At 42.8% G+C, this 16,966-nt stretch overlaps 1 protein-coding gene across 2 annotated transcripts in view; it reads right to left on the minus strand.

Annotated features, from left to right (window-relative positions):
* LOC105499152 (polypeptide N-acetylgalactosaminyltransferase 2) overlaps positions 1 to 16,966 on the minus strand; it is a 224,600-nt gene that overhangs the window by 100,443 nt on the left and 107,191 nt on the right. For both annotated transcript variants that reach the window (XM_011771621.3, XM_011771622.3), the window contains exon 2: positions 10,559 to 10,652. In XM_011771621.3, the coding sequence (XP_011769923.1) occupies positions 10,559 to 10,652 (94 nt within the window). The remainder of the gene's footprint in view (positions 1 to 10,558; positions 10,653 to 16,966) is intronic.

A 16,966-nucleotide genomic window follows, 5' to 3' on the forward strand; every position in this document is an offset into this window, starting at 1 on the left:
ACATTTCATCATTCCCGTTTCATTCATCTTTACATGAACATCAGCAATTTCTGTTCTGAGAAATCCACTGTCTGGGATAACTGAACCAGCAACACATCCGGGAGGGGTGGCTGGGATGAAGACACAGCCCAGGACCGGGATGGGGAGGGGCCTCAAGGAGAATCCCGATGGCCTCAGGACTCTCCTTTCTGAACTCTCTCCCTACCCACGTCTCTCCTAAGCCTCAGGCCCTTATACAAGGTTACTAAGGAATACAAGAATGACACTAAGGTCTCATAAAGGCATAGAGAAAATCTGCTCCAAAAGGCCACGCTGACCAAAGGGTGAGAGATATCCAACAAGAACCTCATCAACAGCTGTCCTCAGAGGCAGACCTTGGCCTTCCAGCCCCTACAGCTGCCCCTGTTCCTTCTAATGGCCCCGCTCCTCTACTGGCCCCTGCTCCTCTACCGGACCCCCTTCTGCCAGCTGGCTGGCTGGTCAGATTCATGGACAATTACAGGGAGAAACTTATTTTTCAATCCAGAGGTTTTTCCACACCAAGGGGAAAAAATGAGATTCTTCTCTATCAGATAGATTTCCAAAATACAAAATATTGACTAATATACATACTCTATTTGACGACAATATTTTAAAAACCAACACTAAAAAAAAAGTTCAGTGGTTCCAAGTAGAAAGCATGACGCTGAAATAGAAGCAAGGGTCACAAGAGTTTATGGGCAAAAACTCATCCACAGTAGACCTGAAATGTGGTATGAGGCTGGGGGGAACTATAGAGATATATTTTTACAGCATCTAAAAGAAAATAAAATTGTTGATTCTAATCTGAGAATAGAGATTAAAGGGAAATAGGAAGACAGAGTTAACAAAATTGAAGAGTTTTACAGCAAGAACGTATCTAAATTTTACAGATGAGGAAAATAAAACCCAAATACTCCCTAAATATTCTAAGGCCACAGGACTGGTGGCACAGCTGAGCCTAGAGCTCCCGGTCATTATCCTTGTTCTGAACCCTGATCCTGTGCTCTCAGGTTATTGTTCTTGTCCCCATTCCATGACTTCCAGCTCGGACTGCCACTTGGGTGGTATACTTTATCCAAATTCCAGATTCTTCCCCAAAGTATGATGAATGAGACAAGAAATAGAGTTAAAACAATAATCTGGGTTTTTGTGACCATGGCAGCCCCAAGAGTGGTAGTATCCAAAGTGGGGCCACACAAGTCAATCTTCTGAGGCAAAGAAAGAAAATGACAGACATTGTCAAGTATTTTCCTCATCCTTTATAATAGCTTATTTTAAATACACTTTATGATACAAACAGGAGGCAGGGAAATACTGGGTAGGAGAGGGCGGTCCCTGGCGAGGGCCACACCCTCAAGCCTGGAATCAGGGGACCCAAAGTGAGAACATGTATTTCTGTTTTCCTGCCTGAATATTGCCTTTTCCAAAACCACCCTGGCCCGCCCCATCCCCCATCCTGTACCCATAAAAACCCCAGGCCCTACCCGCAGAGCAACAGAGAAGGAGAGAAGAAACAGCCGGATGTTGGAGACAATCAGCTTGATTTCTGACAGACAGCTTGACAGCGGGACTTTGGAGAAGAATTCCCTTTCTAGCTTCCCATCCCACTGAGAGCCACTTCCAGCACTCAATAAAGTCCTCCACATTCACCATCCTTCAATTTGTTTGCACAACCTGATTCTTCCCAGACACCGGGACAAGAATTCGGGTACCAAGAGGGTGGATGCAAAAGGCTGTCACCCTGACCCTGCACTGATCTAACAGTTAAGTCATCCGTGGACAGCAAATCAAAGAGCACACTGTAACATATGTCCTATGGGGCGCCAGGGGTCACAGGTACCCCACCCAGATGCTGCTGGGGGGCTGCACAGAGTTCTACTTCTGCCAGTGCCCAAAAGCACTCATCTCAGCCCCTGCACCCATTCACCTGTGTGCTACCCCTCCCATGAGGGGCTGAGGGCTGTGGGCTGAGTCCTGTGAAGGTGTCAAGGGAACTATCCCATTTCATTTAGAATGTATCAATAGATCCGTATGTCAATATGCATGTAATTCCTAAGTGAGCATTTCAATACATATGTGTGTTGGGGGTGGTCTAAATACATGTTTGCTCATAGAGCGTGCGGTCAGAAAACTGGAGGCTGTTGGCCTGGAACATCACTGCTCTGCCCTATTAGATCTGGCTCCTTCATCCGTCAGTGGATTCTGTGGCCATAAAAGCATTCAGCTTGGTGTCATGTCTTCCCGCCCATCTGTCTACAACTGCTACATGCCCAACACAGAGAACACAAGAAGCCACTGAGCTTCCTGAACAACCCACTGACACACTGGAAAGTGCCATGGCCAGTGGATTCTTGCAAACCATAAAACTTTAGCTGTGTTCCTCATGCTTAGGGAAAATTATTTTTCAATCACAAAAAAATTTCTAACAAAACAAAATTACGTGCATGCTGGTTTAGTAAGAAAAATGGTTTCAACATAAAAAGGAAAGAAAGCCCTTCGGCAAAATAAAAAGACATTGTGCATTTATCAAAAATTACTACTAATAACTCAAAAGACAGGCAAATCAGTACATTCCGATCTCTTTGAAGATAAGAAAACCAACTGTTTGCAACAGTTAAGGATATGAAAGGCAGAGTCAATGTGAGCACTCAAATGATTTTGAATAAGATGTGACTCTTAATGGTCAAATCCAGCCTATGACCTGAAGATGGCTTTTCCCTCCCTCTCTCTATTTGCCTGAAAACCATCAGAACACCTGTATGTTTTTAATAGAAGATAATTCATGGGAAGTCTCTCATTAATCCACACAACAGATGTGTATATCCTGGCTTCCTATTATTATAACAAAGGAATATTAGTTAACCATTCTATTCAGATACTCCCCATTGTGTGGGCAATGTTTACTTTACATATGAAAGAACTATGGCTCAGGGCTCCATGACTCATCCAGGAGCTGGAAAGATGACAGGGAGGCCGACTTAACACACAAACTGACTGCATGCATGCGCCCAGTCAGAGTTCTTGGAGGAGACACTGACATACCTGCATCTGGTGTAGCTGGGACAATGCAGGGGAGAGCACAGACAAAGGAGGAGCTTGGACTCCCTGGGGTGAGGCTTGTCCCACCACAGTCAAGAACGTGCAATCACTCTCACCACCACTCTCACCACCAAAGCAAACACTTCATAAACGGACCTCCAGTTCCCGATAGGCATGTAAGGAGCTTGAAAGTCATTACTCTGTCCTAACGGTAAAAAGCTGAATAAATGAAAAATCAGCACTTCTTAGAGATCTGTCTTGGATCTGTTGCAGAAATGTCACAAGCCACAGCCCCGCAAAATGGGACAGGTGAATACAGGGAATCACAACTCACTGGAGCGGAAGCCTGTAAGTAGAAACCCCTGAAGATCCACTACGGGGGTAGGACAACCTAAACTGGAGTGGAAAATTCCTGGAGGCTCACTGTGGACAAGCCTAAGAGACTAAAAACTCCAGGGGGACCCAGTCATGGGGGTGGAGGAGGGGTGGGCGGCTATATTTGTGTGAGTTTTACCTCCTGGAGCTCTACCAGATCCTCACAGTGAACACTGGAGAAATATCCCCTCATGCTTACAACAGGGAGAGGCGAAAATAACCATTTTGAAACGCCAGGGCACTGTGTTCTTATTAATAAGGCCTGCCCTCGGGAGAAACTATCTAAACAGGCACTAAACTGCTGGCATTCATCAGAGCCTGTCCAATCTGAGGGACAGGAAATAATCAGCCCCTGCTAGACTTTAGTATCACCTAAGGATGTGGAGAAGGGAAAGCTGAAAAGCAAATGTGAGGTTCACAGCCCAGGCACAAAGGCTCCCGAAAAGAATGAGACCAAATCATAGGACTATAATAAGCTTCCCCTCCCACTACAGCTTAACATGGCACAACTAAAGGCCTATTTACCAGGGTCCCGTGCACCCAGTCCATCACATCCAGTTTTCAACATAAAATTACAAGGCACACTAAGAGGTTAAACACACACACACACACACACACACATACACACACACACACACACACACACACACACAGAGTTTAAAGAGACAGAGCAAGTATCAGAACCAGACTCAGATATAGAACAATGTTGGAATGATCAGATCAGGAATTTAAAACAACTATGATTAATATGCTAGGGACTCTAACGGAAAAAGGAGATAACACACAAGAACAGACAGATAAGGTAAGCAGAGAAACGGAAATTATGAGAAAGAATCAAAAGGAAATGCTAGAGATAAAAAACAATGTAGAGAAAGGAATGTCTTTAACGGGCTCATTAGCAGATAGGACATGCTGATGAAAAAAATCTCTCAACTTGAAGACATGACATTAGAAACTTCTAAAACTCAAATGCAAAGACAAAAAAGATGAAAAAAATTGAAATAATATCCAAGAACTGTGGAGCAATTACAGTGGTGTAAAGATGTGTGATGGGAATACCAGAAGGAGAAGAAAGACAGAAAGGAATAGGAGAAATACTGGAAGCAACAATGACTGAAAATTTCCCCAGATTAATGTTGAACACCAAAATGCAAATTAAGGAAACTTAGAGAACACAAAGAATGTATAAAGGCTCCAAAAACTACACTGAGGCATATCATACTCAAATTGCAGAAAATCAAAGATAAAGAAAAAAATATTGAAAGAAACACCTTACCTATCAATAGAGGAGCAAAGAGAAGGATTACAACTAATGTCTTCTCAGAAACCATGCAGGAAAGAAGAGAGGAGAGGGAAATATTTAAAGGGCTCAGAGAAAAAAAAAAAAAATCACCACCTAGAATTCTGTACCATTTTAAGATTGATCTTCAAAAATGAAGGCGGGATAGAAACTTCCTCAAACACAAGTTGAGGGAATTTGTTGTCAGTAGACCTGCCTTGCAAAAATGTTAAAAGCAGCTCTTTAAACACAGGAAAATAACATAGATCAGAAACCTGGATCTACACAAAGAAAGGATGCATCAAAGAAGGAATAAGTGAAGGTAAAATAAAAACTTTTCCTTTTTTTTTTTTTGATTTGGAGTCTTGCTCTGTCACCCAGGCTGCAAAGCAGTGGTACAATCTCGGCTCACTGCAGCCTCCACCTCCCAGGTTCCAGCGATTCTCCTGCCTCAGCCTCCCAGGTAGCTGGAATTACAGGCATGCACCACCACGCTTGGCTAATTTTTGTATTTTTTGTAGAGACGGGGTTTCACCATGTTGGCCAGGCTGGTCTCGAACTCCTGACCTCAGGTGATTCGCCTGCCTTGGCCTCCCAAAGTGCTGAGGTTACAGGCATGAGCCACTGCTCCTCGCCTATTTTTCTTATTCTTAATTGAACATATAATGGGTTGTTTGAAATAATAATAGCAACAATATATTCTATCATGTATTCTTTTATATATTATATACCTATGCTTATGTGTAAGTAAATGAATTACAGCAATGATATAAGGGATGGGAGGGAGGAATCAAGAATACTTTGCTATTATAAGATACTTGCACTACCTGTGAAACAGTATAGTGTTATCTGAAAGAAGACAAACTAATTTTTTTTAAAGACATATAATAGATACGCTGAGAAGGGAGAGAAAATGGGATTATACAGAAAGCTTAATTAAAATGACAAAAGGCAGAAAAAGTGTGAAAGGCAAAAGTACAAACATAGAATAAGGGCAACAAATAAAAAACAATAACAAATATAGTAAATACGAATTTAAATACATCAACAATCACTTTATACATCAATGGTCTAAATACACCAAAGAAAATACCAAGATTGTCAGTGAGAAACAAAAAATAAGTCCCAATTATATGCTGTCTACAACAAATCCACTGCAAATAAAATAACACACATAGATCAAAAGTAAAATGTTAAAGAATGGCCTTTACCAAGAAAGGTTAGATCTATCATGCTAACACTAATCAAAAGAAAGTAAGAATAGCTATATTAATTTCTGACAACGTACACTTTAGATCATGGGCATTTTTAAGGGATCAAGAGAGCATTACACAATTATTTTTTAAAAGTTTATTTTCCAAAAAGATACAACAATCCTTAATGTGTATGTGCCTAAAAAGAGCATAAAAATACATGAGGCAAAAACTGATAGAACTGCAAGGAGAAATAAATGAACTCACTGTTATAGTTTGAGCCCTCAATAGTCCTCTGTCAAAAATGGGCAGATCCTGCAAGAGGAAGCTCAGTAAGGACAGAGTTGAACTCAACAACACCATCAATCAACTAGATATAATTGACATCTATAGACTAATTCAGTCAAAAATAGCAGAACACACATTCTTCTCAAACTCATATGGAACATTCACCAAAAGAGACCACATTCTGGGCCATAAAGCATACCTTAACAAATTGAAAAGAACAGAAATCAGACTGTGTGCTCTCAGAACACAATATAATTAAACTAGATTCAATAACAGAAAGACAGCTAGCTGGGAAATCCCAGAGTATGTGGAGACTAAACAACGCCCTTCTAAATGACACAGGGGTCAAAGAAGAAATTTCAAGAAAATTTTTTTTTTTAATTTCCAAGCTAAAAATGAAAACAGAACTTACCAAAATTTGTGAGATAACAGCAAAAGCAGTGCTTGCAAGGATATTTATAGTATTGAATGCATATATTAGAAAATAAGATCTAAAATCAATCATCTAAGATTCTACTTTTAAAAACTAGAAAAAGGAGAAAGTTAAATCCAAAGTTAAGACATAATAGAAAAATTATTACAGAAACCAATACAATTGAAAACAGAAAATCAATAGAAAGAAAAAAATAATAAAACCAAAAGCTGGTTCTGTCAAAATATCAATAAAATCAATGAAGTTTTAAGCAGGCTAAGTGAAAAAGAAAAAAGGCACACTTTACCAATATCAGAAGTGAAGGTGGGGATATCACTATAGAACCCATGGATATAAAAAGGACAATAAGGAATAGTATGAACAACTCTATGCCCATAAATTCAATAAGCTGGATGAACTGGACCATTTCCCTCCAAAGACACACTCTGCCAAAATTCACATGAGAATACACAATTTGAATAGGTCATATCTATTAAAGAAATTGAATCAATAATTAATAACCTTCCCAAAGAGAAAGCACCAGGCCCAGGTGTGTTCACTGATGAATTCTGACCAACATTTAAAGAAAGAAATTATACCAATTCTCTACAATCTCTTCTAGAAGACAGAAGCAGAAGAAATACTTCCTAACTCATTCTATGAGGCCAGCATTACGCTAATACCAAAAACCAGACAAAGACATTTAAGAAGAGAAAGGTATGGCTGGGTGTGGTGGCTCACGCCTGTAATCCCAGCACTTTGGGAGGACCTGAGGCAGGCAGATCACCTGGGGTCAGGAGTTCAAGACCAGCCTGGCCAACATGGTGAAACCCTGTCTCTAAAAAAAAAAGAAGAAGAAATGAAGGGTACTGATTAGTAGCTCTCATACAACCATATGCAGGAATGCTCAACAAAATAAAGCAAATCAAATTCAGCAATGTATAAAAAGAATTACACACCATGATCAAGTAGGATTTATGCCAGTTATGCAAGACTGGCTCAACAAATGAAAACCCATTAACATAATCCATCATATCCACTGGCTAAGGAAGAAAAGTCACATGATCATATCAATAGATGCAAAAAAAAGCACTTGAAAAAATCCAACACCCATTCATGTTACAAATTCTCAAACTAGGAATATATGAGAACTTCCTCAACTTGATAAAGAATATCTACAAAAATCCTGCAGCGAACATCGTACTGAATGGTGAAAAACTGGAAACTTTCCCATTAAAATCAGGAACAAGGCAAAGATGACCCCTCATCACTCTTCTTCAACATTGTACTGGAAGTCTTAGCTAATAAAATAAGACCAAAAAAAAAAAAAAAGTATAAAGATTGGAAGAAAATAAATAAAACTCTCTTTGTTCATAGATCACATGATTGTCTATGCAGAAAACCTGAAACAATGAACAAAATTTTCCTGGGACTAATAAACAATTACAGCAAGGTTATAAGACGTGAGGTCAATATACAAAAGTCAACTGCTTTCCTATATACCAGCAACAAACGAGTGGAATGTGAAGTGAAAATCACAAGACCATTTACATTAGAAACTCCCAAAATGAAAAACTTAGGTACAGATCTGACAATATATGTATAAATTCTATATGAGGAAAACTACAAAACTCAGATAAAAGGTATCAGAAGAATTAAATGAAAAAATATTTGACATTCATGGGGAGTAAGACAATATTGTCAAAATGTCAGTTAATCTCAACTTGATCTATAGATTCAATGCAATTTGTGCCAAAATCCCAGCAAGTTGTTTTGTGGATCTTAACAAACTGATTATAAAATTTATAAATTTATATGGAACAGCAAACGATCTGGAATAGCCAAAACTACCTTGAAAGAAAACAAAGGTGATTAACACTACTCGGCTTCAAGACTTTACATGGAGTCATGGTAATCAAGACAGTGTGGTAGTGGCAAAATAACAGACAAATAGATCAATGGAAGCAAATAAAGAGCCCCAATATAGAACCATATGAATATTGCCCACTAATCTCTGACAAAGGAGCAAAGGCAATAAAGCGGAGAGAAGACAGTCTCTTCAGCAAATGTTTCTGGAAGGCCTGCACATTCACATGCAAAAAAAAAAAAAAAAAAAAAAAGAACTTAGACACAGCTCTTACACCTTTCACAAAATTAACTCAAAATGAATCACAGACCTAAATGTAAAACACCAAAGTAGGCCAGGCGTGGTGGCTCACGCCTGTAATTCCAGCACTTTGAGAGGCCGAGGCGGGCAGATCACCTGAGGTCAGGAGTTTGAGACCAGCCTGGACAACATGGCAAAATCTCATCTCTACTAAAAACACACAAATTAGCTGGGCGTGGTGGTGCATGCCTGTAATCCCAGCTACCGGGAGGCTGAAACAGGAGAATCACTTGAACCTGGGAGGCAGAGGTTGCAATGAGCTGAGATTGCACCACTGCAATCCAGCCAGGGCGACAGAGTGAGATAGTGTCTTGAGACTATGAGAAGATAGGCCACAGACTAGGAGAAACACTGACAAAATCCATATCTGATAAAGGACGATTATCCTAAATATATACTTTTAAAACTCAATAATAAGAAAATGAACCACTGGATTAAAAATGTGTAACAGGCCTGAACACCTCAGAAAAGAAAATATACAGATGGTAAATAAGCATATGAAAAGATGCTCAACATCATATGTCATTAGAGAATTGAAAATAAAAACAAAAGTGAAATACTACTCCACACTTATTAGAGTGGCCTAAGTCCAGAATACTGGCACCACCCAATGCTGGTGAGGATGCAGAGCGACAGGAACCCTCACCCACTGTGGTGGGAATGGAAAATGCAACAGCCACTGTGGAAAACAACTCAGCGGTTTCTTACAAAACTCAGCATACTCTTACCATACGATCCAGCAATCATACCCTTTGGTATTTACCCAAATGAGCTGAAAACTTATGTCTACTTGAAAACGGGTACATAGATACTTATAGTAGCTTTAATCATAATTGCCAAAACCTGGAAGGAACCAAGATGTCCTTCACTAGGTGAATAAACAAACTAACACACCCAGACAATGGAATATTATTAATTCATTACGAAATGAGCTATCCAGCCATGAAAAGACATGGAGGAACCTTAAATGTATATTAAATATTAATATATTATATTAATATATTAAAATACATATATATTACTTAAATATATATTACTCAGTGAAAGAAGTCAATCTGAAAAGCTGACATACCCTATGATTCCAACTGCATGACATTCTAGAAAAGCAAAACTTCAGAGGCAACAAAGGGATCGCTGGTTGCCAGGGGCTGGGGCGGGAAGGAAAGGATGAACAGGTAGACCATGGAGGACTCTTAAGGCAGTGAAATGACTCTGTATGATACTACAATGGTGGGTAAATGCCATTGTGCATTTGTCCAAACCCACAGAATGTGTAACACCGAGAGTGAACCCTAATGTCAACCACAGACTTTGGGTGATGATAATGTGTCAATGCAGGTTCATGGATTGTAACAAACGTACCACTCTGTTGGGGGATACTGACAATGGAGGAGGTTGTATGTGTGTTGGGGATGGGGGTGCAGGAGGTATACAGGAATTCTCCGTACCTTCCCTTCAGTTTTGTTCTGAAGCTAAAACTGCCCTAAAAAATAAAGTCTATTAAAAATATTTCATGAACTAATACATACTAAAATATACTTTCTACTTCATTCTATTTTTATTTTCTCTTTCAACACATTTTGGTCACCTCCCATTAAAGTTTTAACTTGACTACCCCACTAATCGGTCCAGTGGAAGTCGGCAAAGCAGCGCTCTAGGGCGGTGCCTCCTGCTGACCTATGGAATCCAGCCTCTCCCCACAGACCATCTGCTCCAAGAGCCACGCTCAGTCCACTCCCAACAACGTGCTCAAAGCCAGATGGCTTCCTGGCCCCTGGCAGTACCTGGAGGGAGGGTCTCCATGCTTTGTGCTTTCTCTTCTCCATTGCTGTGATGAAGGTCTTTCTTTTTAATGGGGTCAATTTCATTCCAGTCCTCCTGGGGGAACAAAGACACTGAATGAGTTGCCTGGTTCTTCAAGCACACCTTCATTCATCAGTTCAATACACACTGAGTCTTTGGAGAGTAACACTTGGCCCTGGGGATGCACTGATGAGTAGGAGGGAGGGCCCATCTTAAAGACCCCACACCCCAGAAATTGTTAGGGAGTCAAGATGTAAGGGGAGAAAAGTATGGGCATGACCTTTCCCAAGGGTTTGCATTTCTCTCTCCATTTTATATTTGTATTGCGTATCTGTGGGAAGGAAATACTCCACAAACTCCCAGGGCTTTGGGGATTTGTGAGGGTGGAGAAGCGAGATAGGGGAAGTGGATTAAATGAAATAATTCTAGAGTGGTTAAATTAAAACCATTAAAATGAAGGTAGCTCTCCAGACATGTTAGGTGGTTTATAGACATCTTAGGACCAGATTCTCCCTAAGGGCTCCTTTGAGCTCTCCTCAGAGAGTGTGAAATGATTTAATTCCATTGACTAACACAAGAGCAGGCGGTAGGGCCACCAAGCTTTTTCTAGGGCTTACTCTAATAGGACTGCCACTGAAACAGAGATACATATTAAGGACTTAATGTGAAACCAGAATAAGGTAAAAGCTCTGGCAGAATTTATTCAACTCATCTGGGCAAACAATTTACTCTAATTTATCAACATTAAATCAGACTAAATAACAACTGCACGACCACAGAGCTAAATATATTTTCCCACCACTTGGAATCTGATTTCTGTGACTAAAATAAGAAAGGTTTCTGTATATAACCCAAATCAGAAATAACTCAAGGCTAGTAATTTTCCCACCAGACTCCTGTGAGCCAAGCATTGTCAATTGGCCATTTTCCTGAGCAGATGCGATTAGGCTGAAGGGCAGCAGTAATCCCTCCCTGCGGGGCGGGGGACCAGATCTCCAAGGGTTCATTCCACCAGCACTCCTCCAGACCAGTGTGGACTGCATGCTGCACACAAGTTCACCACTGGAGACGTTTCGGTTCTTTACTTAAAATGTAAAGTGAGATCTGCAGAAGGGTAAACCTCAGGGCTTGGGCCAAATGACACATTTTTTCCAAATGCAACTTGCTCTGCCAATAATCTGCAGTTTTACTCAAGAGGTACGGTAATTAGACAGAAACTGTGCCTAAGCCTCCCCCATCTCTCGGCCAGCTTTTCCTTCCGCTGCTTCTCTAATGAGGCGATACAGCTGGGTTTATCACATCGGGGCTGCCATGGAAATGGCAGAAGAGGAAGAACTGTAGCCTTGCGGGGATGGTGAGAGAAACCATTCTGCAGCCGGGGGTCTGAGCCCCACCCACCCAGCAGAACCGCCTTCCTGGCCTTTAAGTGCCCCAAGTACTTCTGCAAGTCTTATCCCACGCTGCAACAAATGTATTAAAATGCAGCTGTATCCCCATTTAAAGAATTTTTACTGCAAAAAAGTTTGGAAAAGATGTATTTATGACTTAGCTTTTGAGATTACTTGGCTATAAAGAAATTTTCAATTTACTACTGGCAGTGATTTTGTGGGAATCCTGGCAGATAGGCAACAGCGAGAGAATTTAACCCACCAACTGGCTTTACAAAGTAAGGAGATACGTGTGAATACTAAATCGGCAAAATGAAGTTACTACAGTCACACTGTGCAGACTTTTAATTAAGCATTAGTTTTTATTTTGAGGCTTGATTGCAGCATTGTGGCTGATAATTCCTACCTCTCAAGCCCCCACCCCACAGGCATCTGGCCTCCTACGTACACCAGCTAATGGATCAAACCATTTAAACTTGTAGCTGAATAAAATCAAAAGTGAACATTGCCAGTGGGGCTGGTGACCCTAGCATATTTTCTACACGTAAAAATAAAGTCACTGGCCGGGCGCGGTGGCTCAAGCCTGTAATCCCAGCACTTTGGGAGGCCGAGACGGGCGGATCACGAGGTCAGGAGATCGAGACCATCCTGGCTGACACAGTGAAACCCCGTCTCTACTAAAAAATACAAAAAACTAGCCAGGCGAGGTGGCGGGCGCCTGTAGTCCCAGCTACTCGGGAGGCTGAGGCAGGAAAATGGCGTGAACCCGGGAGGCGGAGCTTGCAGTGAGCCGAGATCTGGCCACTGCACTCCAGCCTGGGCGGCAGAGCGAGACTCCGTCTCAAAAATAAATAAATAAATAAATAAAAATAAAGTCATTATCTGTAGTCATTATCGGACATTTGCAGGTCAACCATCAGTGTTTTCCCAGAAAATAAACTTTTTTGTGTGTGCCCACAAATAAGATTGATTTGCCCATAAGTAATGCTCCTCACCCTCCCTTCTTCCTTCCAATCAGTGATGCCTACTATGAAACTAGTGCAGGGTGAGCATTCCTCAATCTCCCTTCTTCCTTCCAGTCAACGACGCCTACTATAAAACTAGTGCAGGGTGAGTTCATGCCCATATAATTAGGCCACGACAAGGTAGCAAGCAGATGGAACAAGCCGTGCCATTTACGAAAACCTACTATGCGCCAAGCATTGCGCATAGACCCTCTCTCATTCCTGCATTTTATAATTCCTGTCTTACAATGAGGACACATAAGATAGGCTAAGCAATTTGTCCAGGTTACACAGCTGGTAAAAAGCTAAATCTGGCCCTTTATGTAAGTCAGAGTGGGAATGACAGGCTAGGGCTCAATTTAAACTAAATTATAAGAACTTGATTCTCAAAATGTCATAAAAACTCAAGAATACATTTCTAGGAGGTCACTCACAGAGGACTGTTTTGTTCTGGACTTCCAGGTCAAAAACTGCAGATTATCATCTTAACTACCTGCTCCTAGAGTAAAAGCAGGGAAGGGGAGGAGGAGCCCCCAAGGAGGAGGAGGGGGAGGGGGAGGATGGGGAGGGGGAGGAGGGGAGAGGGAGGGGAAAGGGGAGGAGGAGGATGGGGGAGGAGGGGAGAGGGAGGGGGAAGGGGAGAATGAGGCAAAGAAGGAGGGGAAGGAGGAGGAGGGGAAGGAGGGGGAGGGGAGGACAATGCAAAGCAGGAACCACCGTGGTGGCTGCTGCCTAACACAGTATTTATGAGGTGCCAAGCCCCACTCTGGACGCTGCACATACGCTCATCTTCCTGCAATGCCATTACTATTCCAATTTTACAGGTGAGGAAGCCAAGGCACTGAAGTTTAGTGTTCACATGAGGCTGGATCCACACCCTGGGGAACTCAGGGCTGGAGTTCATGGTCTCAGTCATTTAGCTGTACTGCCTCCAGATAAGACAGCTTCATTTCTCCCCTAACTAAACAGCCAAAGTTCAGTTAAGACATTGTACTAACCATTCATCTCAGAATATGTCTGGTCACTAGTAATAAATTCCTGCAAAGATGGCTGACTAGGTTCGCTGGCTGACAGAGCACCCAAGCTCAACCCACCACTGGTCTGTAGATGCTTGTCTGCTTGTCTTGTCCCACTCTCTTCTCCCCACCCCTACCGAGGGCCTTGGCCTGGTATTAAGAAACTCAGTTCCTAGAGAGACAGTGGGGACCAGGCATCTTGGCCTGTGTTGTGCAAAGACATCCACAGACAAGCGCGGGCAATGATGGCCCAGAGACACAGGCCTGCGCAGAGCAGGGCCCCCAGGAAGGCTGTGCGCGGAAGCAGTACTTCGGTGGAGACCAAAGGGAGGCAAGAAGGAACAACGGGGACTAGTGGTGGTGGGTGTACCAGACATGTGGAACAAGGGAAAGATCAAAAACAGGAAGGCACGCAAGTGGCAGGATAGTCTGAGACCTGTATTCTAGAAGCATCACTGTGGCTACAAGGTGAGGGCAGACTAGAGGACACGAGAGAGCCCAAGAGGCCATTTCAGTAATGCAGCATGGGAAGATGGCATGCTGGACCCAGTCCCGGTCCCAGAGGGACACAGCGGAGACAGGTGCAGCTAGGAGGGGCTGGCAGTGCAGCAGGAGGAGTGCGAGGGGGAAGAAGAATCAAAGATGGCCCCATGTTTCTGACTGCAGCACTTCCTACGCAGGTGTGATGTCCACCGAGAAGAAATACAAGAAAGTTGCCGGGTAGGGTAAGAAGAAATGCTAGGAAATAAAGAGGAGTTTGGTTTGGAAAGGATGAAGGTACAAAGAGATACCAAGAGGAGGCATCTGCAAACAGATGGAGGCACAAATCTGGGGTTGTGAAAAGGCTCAGGGTAATTAAAGCTACTGGTGAGCAGGAGAGAGACCACCCAGGGAGGGTGGGGTGTCAGTGCAGGGGAGAGGAGAGCCCAACGCTGCAGGGACAAGCAGGAAAGGAGGAGACCCCACATGGCACGTGGGGAGCAGCGCTGGCCTCAGAGCCAGAGCCTTGGGTTCCAGCCATGCCTCTGCCAATGGCAGTGGGCGTCGAAGTCTAACTTCTCTAAGATTAGAAGGCTGGGCTCAATGCCTCCTGCCCGGCGGGTCCCTGCCTGCCCAGCGGGTCCCTGCCTGCCCAGCGTTCTTGTGTAGGCGATACATTCACAGTTAGCACTTGAGGTTCTTTTACATTTGCTACCTGCTTCGCCCATGTTTGATATTCAAAAAGATTACAGGTTCTTTGAGGGTAGGAAAGCCGTCATATTCCTTCTGTATCCTTATGGTACCAAGTGCGCTGGTGGCCTTATGGTAGTTGCTCAATAATAAATGCAGCTGAAAAAAAACACCTCGCCCTACTTACTCAGATTGATTGTCCCGGCTTCGCCTACTCTGCAGTGGAAGCTTTTCGTTACAATCCCCCTCCCATACATTTACATACATTATAAGACTGACTTACACTAGTGTCGGCGCTGCTCAAAAATGGAAATGTACTGAATGCAAATGTATGAAGAAGGCTCTTGCGCCCAGTAGCCACTGGTATCTTGGCTGTGCTACCAACAGATCTGTGTGTTTTCTCCCTTTTAAGGGGAAAATGATGCCGTGACAGACAGGTCCCCTTTTTAGTGACAAGTATAAACTGCTGAGATTAGAGAAGTAATGATGTGGTTTATGCTGGGTCAAAAGTTACAGAGAATTCAAAGCCTGTGATCTTGGAAGCCCGCTTTGATTTCCCAGGATGCAGACCCATCTCTGCTTTGTTTCCACCACCCTCAAAGGAGGGATGTTGACAGTGAATGCAGAATGATTACCCCACAGACAGATGGTGCTTCGGGAAACTGTGGACATGGCAGGGCTCGGCAGCTCTGACCAAATACTGCATTCCATCAGGGAAGTTTAACCGGGGGTCTAGGATGCCCTGCCAACCAAATGAGAAACGCGGGGCAGGAGAACACTGCTGCCCTGCCTGGCATCACCCCTTGGTCTAGAGTGTTGGATGCATCCACACGCAGCCTCTGGAAAGACCTAGATGCCCTAAAGTATGGCGCTGTGGTCTTCTCTCCCTTTGTAAATGGCATCTGGGCCAGTTAATGAGAACTCTCCTACTTACTAACTTACCCCACTGGTAGTGATTATTGTCATCAGACATTTTAATCTGGTTCAAAATTATGTATCGCAAAACTTCAAAATATGTATCTGGCCATGTTGTTCTTACAAATGCACACAACAGAGGCACAAATGGAATTAAACTAGGCCATGGGTGCAATCAGATGGGAATCCACAGCTGAGCGACGTCTACTTACCTGCCATAATCAAAGAGCACAGCAGCTCAAATTCATCCTATTTCTAAGTAGATAAAATAGCAATGACATCTAAATACTATGACAATATTTTCAGGAGTACTAAACCCAATAGGTGAGTTTATTAAATAGTTATGGAAACAATTAAGTGTAAATATAGGTTTAACTGTTAATAGAATATTCCCAGTATAATCTGTCTCTGACCCAAATAAGAAAAAAATAAGAAGTGTTCTTGGCTCGGTTGCCAAAGGCAAGGTGGTCAGGGGAGTGGAGGAGGAAAGGTGCCATGGGGGTGAGGAGGTACAGTGGCTGGAAGAGGAGCAGGCCCCTTAGGCACTATTGATCAAATCTGTGTGTGCAGGGCGCTGTGCAGTCCAACCACTGGTTTCCCAGAGGATTGGAAAAAAAGGATCCAGAAGGGCTACATGACTTATCAGCTGCTGCAAAACACATGACCTCAAAACTCAGTAGCTTAAAACAATAAATGTTTATTACCTCACACAGCGTCTGAGGGTCAGGAATCCGAATGGTTCTGGCCCACGATTTCCAATGAGGCTGCAAAGATTTCGGCCAGGGCTGCTGTTGTCTGAAGGTTTGCCTAGGGCTAGGGTCTGCTTCCAAGATGGGTAACTCACACGGCTATTGCCAGGAGGCCCCAGTTTCTCACTGGGGTCCATCCAATAGGGC

Source organism: Macaca nemestrina, chromosome 1 (assembly GCF_043159975.1).
Source record: "Macaca nemestrina isolate mMacNem1 chromosome 1, mMacNem.hap1, whole genome shotgun sequence".
Lineage (NCBI taxonomy): Eukaryota > Metazoa > Chordata > Mammalia > Primates > Cercopithecidae > Macaca > Macaca nemestrina.